Raw genomic sequence first — 13,095 nt, 5'->3', positions numbered from 1 at the left:
GCAACTGAGATTATATGGCTGCAAAATAAGCAGTTTTGCTCTAAAATATTTATCATCTAGACCTTTACAGAAAAAAATTAACTCTTATACTCGGCTATATCATTAAACCATTGAATCAGTTCTGATTCCTGGTTGGCCACTGCGTGTCCGAGGAGAGCTGGGTTTTCAAAGGATTTTTTTGGGGGGAAGTAGATCACTAGATCTCCTGAGATGCCTCTCATGCCAACTTCCAAATTAGCTTTGTAGCCAAGGACTATCCTATGTTATGAAAAGCAAATCTCTGTTCTTCCTTTACTCTGTAACCTAGAAAGGCAGTTTTGTGATCATGTATGTACTTGGAGGTGGATTCGATGCAAGGCTTGGTCACTTCTTGACAGTTACTGCCAACCCATGCGTCATACTCCCTGTCTCGAAAGTGAGGTTGTAGACTAGATAGTGCTAAATCACTGTATCATCAGGTCTCCTTAATAACAAATTAAAAAAACCCACTACCCCTGAGTCAATTTCTACTTATAGCAAACCCACCACTGGGTTTCCAAGGCCATCCAGCTTTGAGGAGACCACTCATCTTTCTCCTTTGAATTTACTGGTAGGTTCAAACTACCAATCTTTTGGTCGACAGCCCAAAATGTTGTACACTAATAGTTTGTTTAGCAGCCCAATAAGTTACCCACTTCCACAGGGACACAGTTGATGGTTAAGAGTCATTAGAGAGGGAAAATAAGGGTAAAAAGATGGCACAGGTTGTTTCTACATACCAGTTTGTGTACTCGTCCCTACTTTAGACTTAAGGGAACCTTGACTCTTATTCCAACCAGACTCCATTCTCATCAGTATACCTCCATGACCCTCCTCCAAATGGAGAGTCTCAAACATTCAGTGCAAGCAAGGTGCAGACAAACAGAGCAAAACTGGAGGACTGAGGGGATGGCAGAGGTCTTCTTATGTTGAACTTTAACCTTTGGCACTTCTTCCATGACTTACTACTCCTCCAACAATTCATCCCAATTGTTCCATCTTTCTAACAGACAGTGCATTTTCTGACTGACTGACTCAACATTGTTGCCTTCTGTGGTGACCCTGCCAGGTTACTACATCTTTAAGGAGTAAGGCACTAAAAGATTTCTGTGGCTCACTACTTATTGCCTATTTGCCCATATTACCTGTGTAGAGTCCAAGTTGCCTGCTTGTGGAGATAGACCACCTCATTCTCCTTGGCCTCCATCTCTCTGTGCATTCTTAGTTATGAGGCTACTTTACAGAAGGACTACGGTTGAATTTGCAACTCACATACAATTTTGTTGAAGGAAGATAAAGGTTCATGGGCAAAAATGCAACTGGTCAAGGAAAGGAAATAAATAAATCCTGCAGTGCTAGTCCTTTTAAGCCAGGATATGAAGGGTGGATGGTTTCACCAGAAGCCTGGGCAGGCTGCTTTATAGCTCTGAGGACAGGAAAGTGTAACTACCAGGGAAGCAGCCTGCATGTCATCCTTCAAGGGCTGTTGTGTTTGTGCCTTGAGAAAATCCTTTTCTCCTGGAATTGTTGGGAAATTAGGTAAGACCCAGAGGTCTAGCCTTCAAGAATCATCTGGGTGGGAACAGAGAGCTCAGAGATTGTCTTTTCCTCATTGAAAATCTGGTCATTGTTTCCTTTTTATTTTCCAGCTCTGTCTGCAAGGTATATCAGTCATATAAGTGCATGGATCAGACTGTAGACAGATAATGATTTTGTGGAGCTTTCTTTTTGAAAGGATTCTGGATATATTCACCAGCAACAAATCAAACATCACAGGAAAGTTATAGAAAAGAGTATGCATGTAATTAGCCTACAGATTCCATCTGCTCCTGCTACAATAGAAGAGGAATAGGAAAAAACTGTGACACTGGAACTCAAGGCTTTCTGAGCGGTAGCCTAGTCTCACAGGTGGCTTGAAAACTCCCCTTCCTCAGCCTTCAACAAGTGCATGGCCTATACTTGAGGGGAGACAATCATCCTTTTGGGGATGCCTGGAGTGTCTGAGGCTGAAGTGGCTGTGGTAGACTCCTCAACTCTGAGATCCAAGAATTCCAGGATGATATCCCAAAGGCAGTAAATCAAATGTCTGAAACAAATGGACAAACGAGTTAGAGAGATTTCCTCAGTCAAGAGACACTGGATCCTGTTAATAACATTTACTTTCCCTACTTCCCTCATTCACTGCTGATGCCCTTGGTGGACCCTAAAATGCAATCAGTAGGTGAAGCTTCTACTAAGATGCAAATGTTTGCTGAATTACTAACAATTACAGCTCTAGAAACAGTACTTGAAATAAGATATTAGGAAATTCCATTTCACACTCATATTAGTGTATCACTACTGTTGAAGAAGTGTGAGGAAAATATTCCTATTAAATTAGTTTACCAGGAATTATTAGAGATTTGTACATAGTCAGTCACTACAGATTATGGGTTAGCGTCAGTGAGGAAAAGCCTCAGGCTCTAGAAAAGTAAGAGTTAACAGATATAGTTTACTTTGGGAGAAGATTTGAGAAAGTGGAAGACTTATTCAAAATATTCCAGAAGTAGTTGTTCCTAAGATACCAGAGAATAATATCTCCTGGATTATTTTAGATTTCACCCAGCCTTTGTTGGTCCCTTTATCAGATTCTAACCTCATTATCTCATTTACCTCACAACAGGCAGATCAAGCGCTATTTGCCCTAATTATCATTTAAGGAACTCTTGTGGCATAGTCTATAAAGACTTATGCTTCTAACCCAAAGGACAAGCTACCCTGTGGTTCAAATCCACCTGTAGCTTTCTAGCAAAAAGATGGCAATCTTCTCACACACAATTCATAGCCTCAGAAATGCAGTGGAGGATCAGCTATACGTTAGTTCTGATTCAACAACAGTAAGAGAGAGAGAATTATGGTTTGGCTTGTAAGGATATAAAACTACAATGAAAAGAATTATGGCATGCAGTATACTGTGTTCACAGGAGCTAGAAGATGTAAAGTACCCCAAGAATCCAAGAACAATTAAAACAGACTTTCAAGGGGGGAAAAAAAAGAGGAACAAACTGGGGGGGAGGGTAGAGAAAATAGTGCAACAATGAATGAATAGAAACCCAAAATCTCTGTAAATGTTCATTAAAATTAATAAAATTTAATAATAATAATAATAAAAAGAATCCAAGAAAATTTTGAGTAACTCACGTGAGGGCATATACTGAGTTCTTGCAAAATCAAACACTTGCTTGTCCAGTAATAACTGATTACCTCATGATAACCTGTCCAAAGGCTCATAGTATGGATTTTCCCTCAAGTATACAGATTAAGCATCAATTTCTGTAGTAAGGGCCTTGGGTAACTAAAGGAGACCATCCCACTAGACTGGATGTGGCTGTCTCACTTATAAACCTTGGACACCCCTGAAATAGGAGATGGTTTTGCTAAACTGATGCTGCAATCACTTTTTTTTAAATTAATTTCTTTATTTTTCATTTCAATGAACATCTACAGAGATTTTGGAATTCCATTCATTCATTGTTGCACCCTTCTCCCTGTCCACGTCCACCCCCGTTTGCTCCTCTCCTTCAAAAGCAAAAGAAAAACTCCCTCATTGGTACGCAATCCCCCCCCAACCCCAAATATAATTCACTCTGCAACCCTCATTCGATAAACATAATGCCCTAAAATATAAAATATTCTCTCCCCAAAGACTTCAATGCCGTAAACATATTTAATCCAGTTTTTCTCAGTCTTACCCCCATCCTGATGTCAGCCTCATTCTACAACAGTGGCACCATACCTGTTGATAAGAGGTTGCTGTAGTGACTCCAAGACTAGACTCCAGCTCATTCGGCATTTATTCACTCCCAGAATGTCTATTAAAATATCTAATGAGGAAGAACAGACAGAATTTTAGTGTTACTGTCTAAGCCTTAGATTCTAAGGAGACAATATCCTTAAGGATATCTGAGCCTCTGCCAGCTCCCAGAGTATGCCAACTTTATACAATTTGGGTATTTCTGGCACATTTCTGAACACCATAGACAACTACTATCTTCATAAAATGCAGAAAAACTAAGAAAAGTATTCTAAAGTTCAGTATCCAAGTAAGAATGAACCTCAAGAAATATCTGCCATCTGTCACTATAATGCCTCTCCTTGTCCTGAGAATAGAGGTTAAGAGTGAAAACTAAAACGACAAACTGAAAATTGATGTCCAGGCTGAAGGTCCACTATTTTTTCCCCCATGGTTACCATATCTTTCTTTGCCTGTTCAAAAAACCCCACATAATCCAGAAATAAAACCTTGTCAGGCTTTGTATTTATCTATTGCTAAAGCCTAGAGACCTTACTCAATGCAACAACTTATTAAGTTTCTGCTTCTGCAGGACATATAATTTTCTTTCCTGGTCCTAAAATGTCATGGTTGTCATGGAAACTAAAGTCTTCATCTGATGGGAATGGCTCTGAGAGGTGTCACAGGCACAGCTTCCTCACTCCTCTCAAAAGTTATTTGCTCAAAGATCTGCAGGAATATTCTTTATTTGCAATCTGGTTATAGTGAGTCTTTTCACTGTCTTAGTATCACATGAGTGAAAGATCCCTGGCCTGATAATTTTCCCATAAACACAAGAAATAGTAGGTATATAAGCATTGAATCTGGACCTCATTCAAGGGGAATGACATGGGGTAGAAGAAAGGGATGGTAAAGGAACAGGTCTCAGTGCATGGCATGCAGTTTCAGTGGTCCAATCACCTGGCAGGACTCCCATTAGGCTCTGCAGAGCCTGTTTTTCAGCAGTCAGCTTTTGCTCTTGGGTCCTTTCAGGCCGAGGTAACTCAGGCAAATATCCCCCAGGCCAGATGGACTCCCGGAGAAGCCGGAGATACTGTACCCAGTGCTGTGGACATGTCAGATTAGTCACCTGTACTTCTAGCCACCTGTGTGGGAAGAAAGAAGAAAGCTCACAAAGATCTAAAGGACAAGGGCATGGAAAGACACAAGCAATCAGGGCAGGGAAAGCAAAGCTAGCACATATATCTTCATAATTAAAGCTAAGCTAATATAAGAATTTATATTATCTATAATTATATATTTCTATATTATATATATCATATTATTATTAATTATATTATTCCTATTATCAAATGCTATAGCATTTGAAGATTAATGACAACAATACTGTTACCTGTTCAATGTCCACTGTGAACCACATAGAGTTTTAAAGAACTCCAAAAGGTCTCTATGCTAACTCCTGTCTCTGGGTGAGGTTACATTCAGTCCTTTTCAGCCCCCCTCAAGCTGGAAACATTCAACCTCTGTAGAAGCCTATAAGTACAGCCTTTACTGTTAAGAGCTGATAACTATAAACAAATCCCCCTCTTGCACCACTCTAACCATATCCCATTGTCTTGAAGTCCCTATGCCTTGCACTGAGGCTTTCCAATGTCTTTCTTTTGTTCTCAGCTCCCCTCTTGCTGGCAAAGTTTAAGCTAACTTTCTTCTTAAAATGCTTCCAGATCATTTTGGCTAAAGTGGTCTTCCACCCCCTTAAACTCCTCTAGAAATTACTCTATATCACTTATGAGGATGAATATTTTGCTTTAACTGTTTTCTGTTTCTTTTCTTTGCTTAACTGTTTTGTTAAACTGCTTTCTCCTATGTTTACAGCTTACTTTTCTAACTAAATCCTAAGGTCCACAAGAGTAAGAACCATGGTTTTTATTTTGTTGGTTAACTGGCAGTTGTTCTTATTACAATGATATTTCCTCTTTTTTGTCTTACTTTCAAAAATGTGTCATTAACTCAGTGGAAACCGATGCATCAGTCCAGAGGTTCTAGATGATACCCAAGTTTCAATGTTATTTTTTATTTGTCCCTGCATATTTTTCCAAGTGACATGGTCATGAATGTCAAGGTTGCTAAGGCTTCCTTTGTAATACACGTGGGTGACATGACATGTAGGACGTGAGTGGAACACCTGGTCAGCCAAATCTACTCATGCACAGAGGACTCCATTTGGTGCCACGACACATGGTGGCTCATGCTGTCCTCCAAGTTATTGTTCCTCATCCAAGAGCTGAAGGGGCTGCCAAAGCAAACTTTATTTAACCTCCACCGTGCCAGACAGTCTACATTCCACTCAAGCTGGGCATTCCTACCCTGGAGGCTACAATCCCCCAAGCTCACAAATGATTCTAAGAATAGGAAGCCTGAAAGGTAATAGCAGGGCAAGAATGGCAGACACTGATGGAGATCAAGGGCGGCATGAAGCTGTTCTTGCTTGAAATAGCTATCACAATCATATCTACTATTATTGGGGCTGCATCATCTTTTTATAGGGCTTTCATTCAGTGAACTTAAGATGCCTGATGAAAGGGATTCAGTAGCAAGAATTCCTATTCCTGTTTATAGAAGAAGGCTACTAAAGGCAGGGGACACAATCTGCAGAGAATCAAATGACCCGATGCTCTTAATCTAAGAGCTCCCTTTTCATCTCTAGACACACCTGGCTTCCCTCCTTCCCGAGTTTTGCTGAGACCAATGATGATCCTCCAAGAGGCTAGTGTATGGCAAAAAAGGAATTTATTTATACATACATACATACATACATACATACATATACATATGTGTGTGTGTGTGTGTATGTATATATATATATATGAAAGCTGGGGAGAAGAACTGAAGTATAATGAAAAAGTATATTCTTTCTCATTGTGAAAGGATCAGTGGATCAGTGAATGAAGCAAAGGTACTGAAGCTGAGCAAAATTAACTGACTAGAGGACTCAAGTCTCCATGTAAAACAGCAATTGTTGATAAAGCAAAGTTGCTGCTAATCATCATAAATTCTAAGGCATAGAACTGATCAACATTAGGCCCTCAGACAGGCCTAATGTAAGAAACAAGACTTGCACACACTGGCAGAAATAAAGCAAGCTTCATATCTAAAAAGAACCAAGTTTAAAATGTGACTTCTATTAATGGATGTTGCAACGTTTCAGTTGCCCTTATTCTTTTTCATACCCTTGAGATAAGAGACATCAAAAATATCTTGCACTACACATAATCTTAAATTTCATTCCCATTTTAGGATTCCCCTTTGCCCAGGTTCTTCCCTTAAGAAAAAACAGACTCTCTCCTACATATTTTGCTTGAGACTGGTACTGTTTCCTAACTCTGAAGTCTGTGGGGAAAGTCAAGTTCTTCAAATCTTTATTGCCCATAGAACTTCGGTGGTATGCTACTTGACTAAAATGATGAACACTCCTACCAGGAAGGAGGCAACAACAAAGTCAAAACCAAGAAAATCTCTACCATCACCACTCACTTGTTCACTGTTTATGAACCAGACTGGTTCATCTCTGATCCTTAAGTATGTTTTAAGAGTCTATAAACAGTGTATGAGGAAACTCCCCATCTTTCTCCCATGAAGGTAGATACGAACTGCCTGCCTTTGAGTTGGCTGTGCAACTTCTGACCCACAATGTCACCAGAGCCACCACCTCTGTCCTTTCTATCTTGATCTTGTCTTCTCTACAATAAAGCTCCACAATATGCTATCCTTTCACTACCTGACTCCATTTACTCTTTAGTCTTGCTTGGTTTATTCTAAAACTGAACTAGGGCACAGAAAGCCAAGAGATATAGTTTATAAAGATTAAAAGAGAGATGTATACTTAGGTGCCATCTAGTCAGTTCCAACTCAGAGCAATCTATGCACAACAAAAGGAAGCTCGGCCCAACCCAATGCCATCTTCACAATCACTGCAATCACCATGTCAAGCCATCTCTTTGACAGTCTTTCCCTTTCTCAATGACCCATTACTTTTTCATGGGTGCTGTCCTTCTCCAGAGGCTGGCCTCTCCTGATAACATGCTCCAAGTATGTAAGATGAAGTCTCACCACCCGTGCTGCTAGCGGTCACTGTGGCTGTACTTCGAGACTGATTTGTTCATTTTACTGTCTACAGTACATATCACATTCTTCGCCAACAATACAATTCAAAAGCATCAATTTTCCTTCAGTATTCCTTTTCTATGTTCAGCTTTCACATGCATATGAAACAACTGAGAATATTAGAGCTTGAGCTAGGTGTATCTTTAATTTCTCATCAAATCAGTTCATCTTTTTATTTTAACCAAGGAGATAATTTCGTTTTTATAAATCTGTGTGTGCTTCTCCGTCTTTAAGCACAAGGAACTACATGTCTGAAATGCAACGAATCACATGAGCTTCTCCAAAAACACCTTCTGGAATTTACTGGTATCACTGTTACGCTTACAGAAATCTAAAGTTCCAATGTCGATGGAAACCCACAGAAGAGACACCCTCCGCCCTTCTGTTTACTAGAGTATTTATAACAAATAATTTAAAAAATTTGCTGCTGTTAGGTTGATCCTAACTCATAGCAACTCTAGAGGATAAAACAGAATTGTCCCATAGTGTTTCTAAGGTGATATATTTTTAAGGGAGCAGATTGCCACATTTTCCTCTCGCAGTATGGCTAGTATATTTGAAACAATAACTTTGTGGGTAGCCCCTCAGAGCTTCACCACTGTGCAATCAGAGCTTATTTAATTAATCATTCACAAAATGCTATTGTTTATAGAATAAAAGAGGCATGAAGTAAAACACATTATAATCAACAGAGAAAGCTTCAAATAGGACTTTTATTTTCTAGTAGAAAATAAACCAGTTGTGATATTAGATTTAGAGATATCACATCTTCTGTTTTACCTTCATCTGAAAGTAAAATACAAGCAAAAATCCTAGTAACCCAGGCATGGTGTATAAAAATCATCTCTGAATTATCAAGAACACATAGAAGCCTTACTATAACTGCCCAAAAGAATGAGGGGGGAAAAAGAGTAAAAACAGATTGGCACTTTGGTATATGAGAACATCTCTGGTGCCAGGCACAGAAGGAGGCAGGCTTTGGAGATTAAAGTCTGTTATTACACTGTGAGTAGAGGTCTAGTCCATGTTGAAGGGAATATTATTTAAAATAGCTGCAGATAAAGGAATAAAGTCATAGCTAAAAGGGTGAAGGCTTAATACTAGGGCTTAAGATGGCACTTCAAGGTTAGCAGATGGTCATTTCCCATCAAAACAGTAGAATCAAGAAATCCCATGAGTAACGAAGAAGACTTTAGGGATCATATTTAATCCAATTAGCCAAATCCTGTTCACTTCTAAGAGAGCTAGTATAGCTTGGAGAGGGTAGGCCCTCATCAGGATGGTTTAATGGGAGGGGAGGACACAGACATTAAAATAAACAATACAAAGCATTTATAAGAGGAATAATAATTATTTTAACAAAATGCTGGGTACACTCTAAAGGAAAGATATTAAAAGATGAATTATTTGAAGCCCTTCTGTTTATTTACTGAGCTTTATCTAACAAACTCAAGGATGATTATGCTACAACCTTATCTTAAAGTACCAATTACAGTTTAAAAAAAACCAAAAACAAAAACAAACACACAATAGGAAAGGAAAATGGTCAGGTTAAAGTTGCACCACTGTAAACAGAGTCTTGCCTCATAACCTGCCTGGGAAGTTTCTCAATCTCTGTATTAGTGCCACTTTGGAGGTGACTTTTTGTTGTGGGTGCAGTTCTCTGCATAGTAAAATGTATAGCAGCATTCCTGGTCCCAACATCAATCCAGAATTACTCCTTTAGATTTGGTACCTTTTAATCCAAAGGCCACTTTTCGTATTTTTAAACCTGATGCTTTCTCAAAACTCAAACGCTGCCATCAGGTGGTTTTGACTTAGAGTAACCCTTCAACGACGTACAGCAAACAAGAGGAGATTGTCCATTTTTACCCCCTTGAAGAGGCTAGTGGACTCAAACCACTGAAATTCCCTGCCTTTGGGTTAGAGCTATAACTTGCTAGGGATGACACCATCAGATATTTCTGATGATTATAGCACAGTATTTTCCAAATCGTTCAGAGAGTCCCTATGAGTTGTACTCGACTCAACAGCACCTAACAGCAACACATCAATGTTAGCTGTACTCAGTTGGCACTGGTGATTTTACATACAACAGAATGAAATACTGTCTTGTCCCTAAATCATCCTCACAATCACAAGAATGCTCAAGTCTAATGTTGTGGCTACCATGACAATCCATCTTACTCAAGGCCTCCCCAACCAAACTTGAATCATTTCACAAAACCTGGCATCATCTCTAGTGACCACTCCCTCGTGCCAATGTGTCTAAAGCAATAAGTTGGCTAATGTGCTGTTGTGATCCATGAGGCTTGCAGGGGCTAATTTTCAGAAGTAGATTGATTGCTAGGCCTTCCCCTGCCCCCCCCCCCCCCAATATATCCTAGTCTAGAAGCTCCACTTAAAACTATTGTAACTCTGCTAGTATTTTACATAAGAGTCCATGGCTTCCGGCAACAAGCCACACAATACGATAAACTGACAGATGGGTGGTGGATTTTTCCTTCTTCTTCTCTTGTGTAAGCCTATCGACTCCTATTATTTCTACTTTCAATCATGTCCTAAATTCTTACTAAATCCCAATTTTATACTAGAACTCTTTATTTCTACGTTTGCATTTCCAATCGGATTTTAAATATCTTAGGGTAAGAAGTAATTTTGTATTTTGATCACTTACTGTAATGCCTGTGACATAGATGGGGTAGTCAATAATCAATACTGTATGTGAGAGACACGCTGATCTTAAAGCATGGCATATAACTCATACTTAAAACACCAAAAGAAAAGTGAGCTCTTATTTATTTGTGCTTATGGAGGAGTCTGTGGTCTTTGCAATCACTTGCTATATACACTGGCGAGATAGACACTGAATAAGGATAACAGGAGAAGAACAGATGCCTTTGAGTTGTAGTATTGGAGAAGCGTATGGAAACCCCATAAACTGCCAAAAAAATGAACTGATATATCTTAGAGAAAGTGTAGCCAGAATACTCCTTGGAGGCATAAGCTTACATATTTTGGACATGTTGTGTGAAGAGGTCATTCCTTAGAAAGGGACATGCTTAGATGGAGGGTTGTTGACAGAGAGGAAGACCCTTCAAAAAAGCGGACTGACACAGTGACTACAGCAATGGGCTCAAGTGTGTCAGAAATGATGAGGATGGCACAGGATGAGACAGGATTCATGTTTGTTGTTCACAGGGCCGCTATGAGCCATACTCAACTCATTGGCACCTAACAATAACAACATGGAGGTGGGCAGTGATAAATAACAACAACAACAACAGGCAATCTAGAAATTATTTGTATGTGTGGGCAGGTTGGGAAGACAAAGCAAACTATTATAATGAAATGTGTAAAGAGCTGGAGTCAGAAAATCAAAAGGGATGAACTTGATCAGTATTTCTTAAACTAAAAGAACTAAGGAACAAGTTTAATCCTTAAGTTGTAATACTTAAGGACGCTAAGGGCAGAACACTGAGTTACCCAGGAAGCATCAAAAGAAGATGGAAAGAGTACACAGAGTCACTATACCAAAAAGAACTTGCTGACATTGAATAATTTCATGAAACAACATATGATCAAGCTTCTCTGAAGGACTTGGCAAAAAACAAGTCCTCAGGAATTGATGGAATACCAACTGACATATTTCAACAAATAGACACAGCCCTAGACATGCTCACCAGGTTGTGCTAAGAAATCTTAAGGACAACTCATGGGTACAGGTCCATATTTAATCTCATTTTTTTTAAAAGGTGATCTGACAGAGTGTGGAAATTATCAAACAATATTATATGCAAGCAAAATCCTTACTTTATTTAAAGTAATTTAAAGATTACATTTTTAAATCCTTCCTAAAACAAGACCTCTTTACACAAAACAAAGAGACTATTTATTGCTCCTAAACTGCCAGATCTAAATGTCTCTGACTTTCTGAGGGCCTGTGTGAACAGCAAGCCTGGCTATTTCTATGGCCAGGAAGTTAGCCTGACCCTTTCTTTTCTCAGAAAGGGGCCCCTCCAGGCTCTGCTCTAGACACAGAATCACCACCACAGGGGAAGCCTGGAGAAAAAAAGGTGATATGAAAAGGGAGGGGAGGTGATAAGTAATTAGGTACTCTTTACTTTGATGAAGCCAATCCAAAAGTCCCCAAAATTTCACAGTTAACAGATTTATTAGAGTATGTGCAGCCTTGATTTACTAGAAGAGGAGAGTCAGGGCTAAATTTACATAAGCAGGCATGGTGTGGCACCCAAATATGGTATGTAAAATGGCTACAAGAAGGTGGGAAAAGCTCAAGGAAAAGAAAGATGACTATGGTTAAGAGATGCTTATTAAAGCAAGGAAAATATAGGGGAGTAAGAAAATGGAAAGGAGCCCTGAAGGTGCAGTGTTGGCTGCAGTTTGAATCCACTAGGCACTCCCAGGGACTGGCAGCTGACTTCCTAGGAAACTGTACCTCCCCCACCTACAGAGTCACTAAGACTCAGAATTGACTCTGCAGCTAAGGGTCAGTTCTCCCCTGCCTACAGAGTCACTAGGACTCAGAACTGACTCTGTAGCTAAGGGTTTGGAGAAAAGGGCAAGTGATAAGAAACAGAATCATCTTGAGGGTAGAAGAGTTATCCAAAGGCCTGATAGATAGCAAAACTTCTCCAAATGGAAGGTTATTTTGATACTAAGTATTATAAGGACATAACATTAACTCCTTCAGACTTTCCATGCAACATGGGCATTGTGGGCATGACTAATTGTGGTTAGAAAACATGGGAGGATGAGGAGATCATTGAGAGAATTCAATAAAGCCGTATTTCCAGAGAAAACACACCGTATACATATCATACATTTACTGGAGGTGGGCTAAATTCTCTCAAGAAATCTTTGAGTTCTATTATTATATCAGTGGTAGATTAAAGCACATTTCCCAGAAGTGCATCCCTATTCCTTTCTTGCTCCTGTACTACCAGTTCAATTCCTCTACAGGGCACAGACTGAAACCTCTGCCTAAGACAGAAGTAAAGATTCAAACCGAAGTATCAACATGTAGTTTTTTGAAATCAGTTAGGTGGGGAAATGACAGCCTTTTTAACAAATGGTGTTGGCAAAATTGGAAAACTATCTGCAGAAGAATTAAACAAGAT

General features: G+C 39.4%; 1 protein-coding gene across 1 annotated transcript in view; it reads right to left on the bottom strand.

The window, feature by feature from the left end:
* Window positions 1–1,971: 1,971 nt before the first annotated feature.
* Window positions 1,972–13,095, bottom strand: part of LOC102849899 (sorting nexin-19-like) — a gene marked incomplete at its 5' end in the record, with an annotated part of 41,248 nt that continues 30,124 nt past the window's right edge. The window contains 3 exons of the mRNA XM_006903025.1: window positions 1,972–2,104; window positions 3,794–3,881; window positions 4,751–4,935. Of these exons, the coding sequence (XP_006903087.1) occupies window positions 1,972–2,104; window positions 3,794–3,881; window positions 4,751–4,935 (406 nt within the window). The remainder of the gene's footprint in view (window positions 2,105–3,793; window positions 3,882–4,750; window positions 4,936–13,095) is intronic.

The sequence above is a fragment of the Elephantulus edwardii genome, unplaced genomic scaffold (assembly GCF_000299155.1).
Source record: "Elephantulus edwardii isolate Elephantulus edwardi_28Jun2011 unplaced genomic scaffold, EleEdw1.0 scaffold00495, whole genome shotgun sequence".
Taxonomy (NCBI): Eukaryota; Metazoa; Chordata; class Mammalia; order Macroscelidea; family Macroscelididae; genus Elephantulus; species Elephantulus edwardii.
The sequence above is the reverse complement of the archived record's forward strand: the minus strand, read 5'-3'. Positions and strand labels throughout refer to the sequence as shown.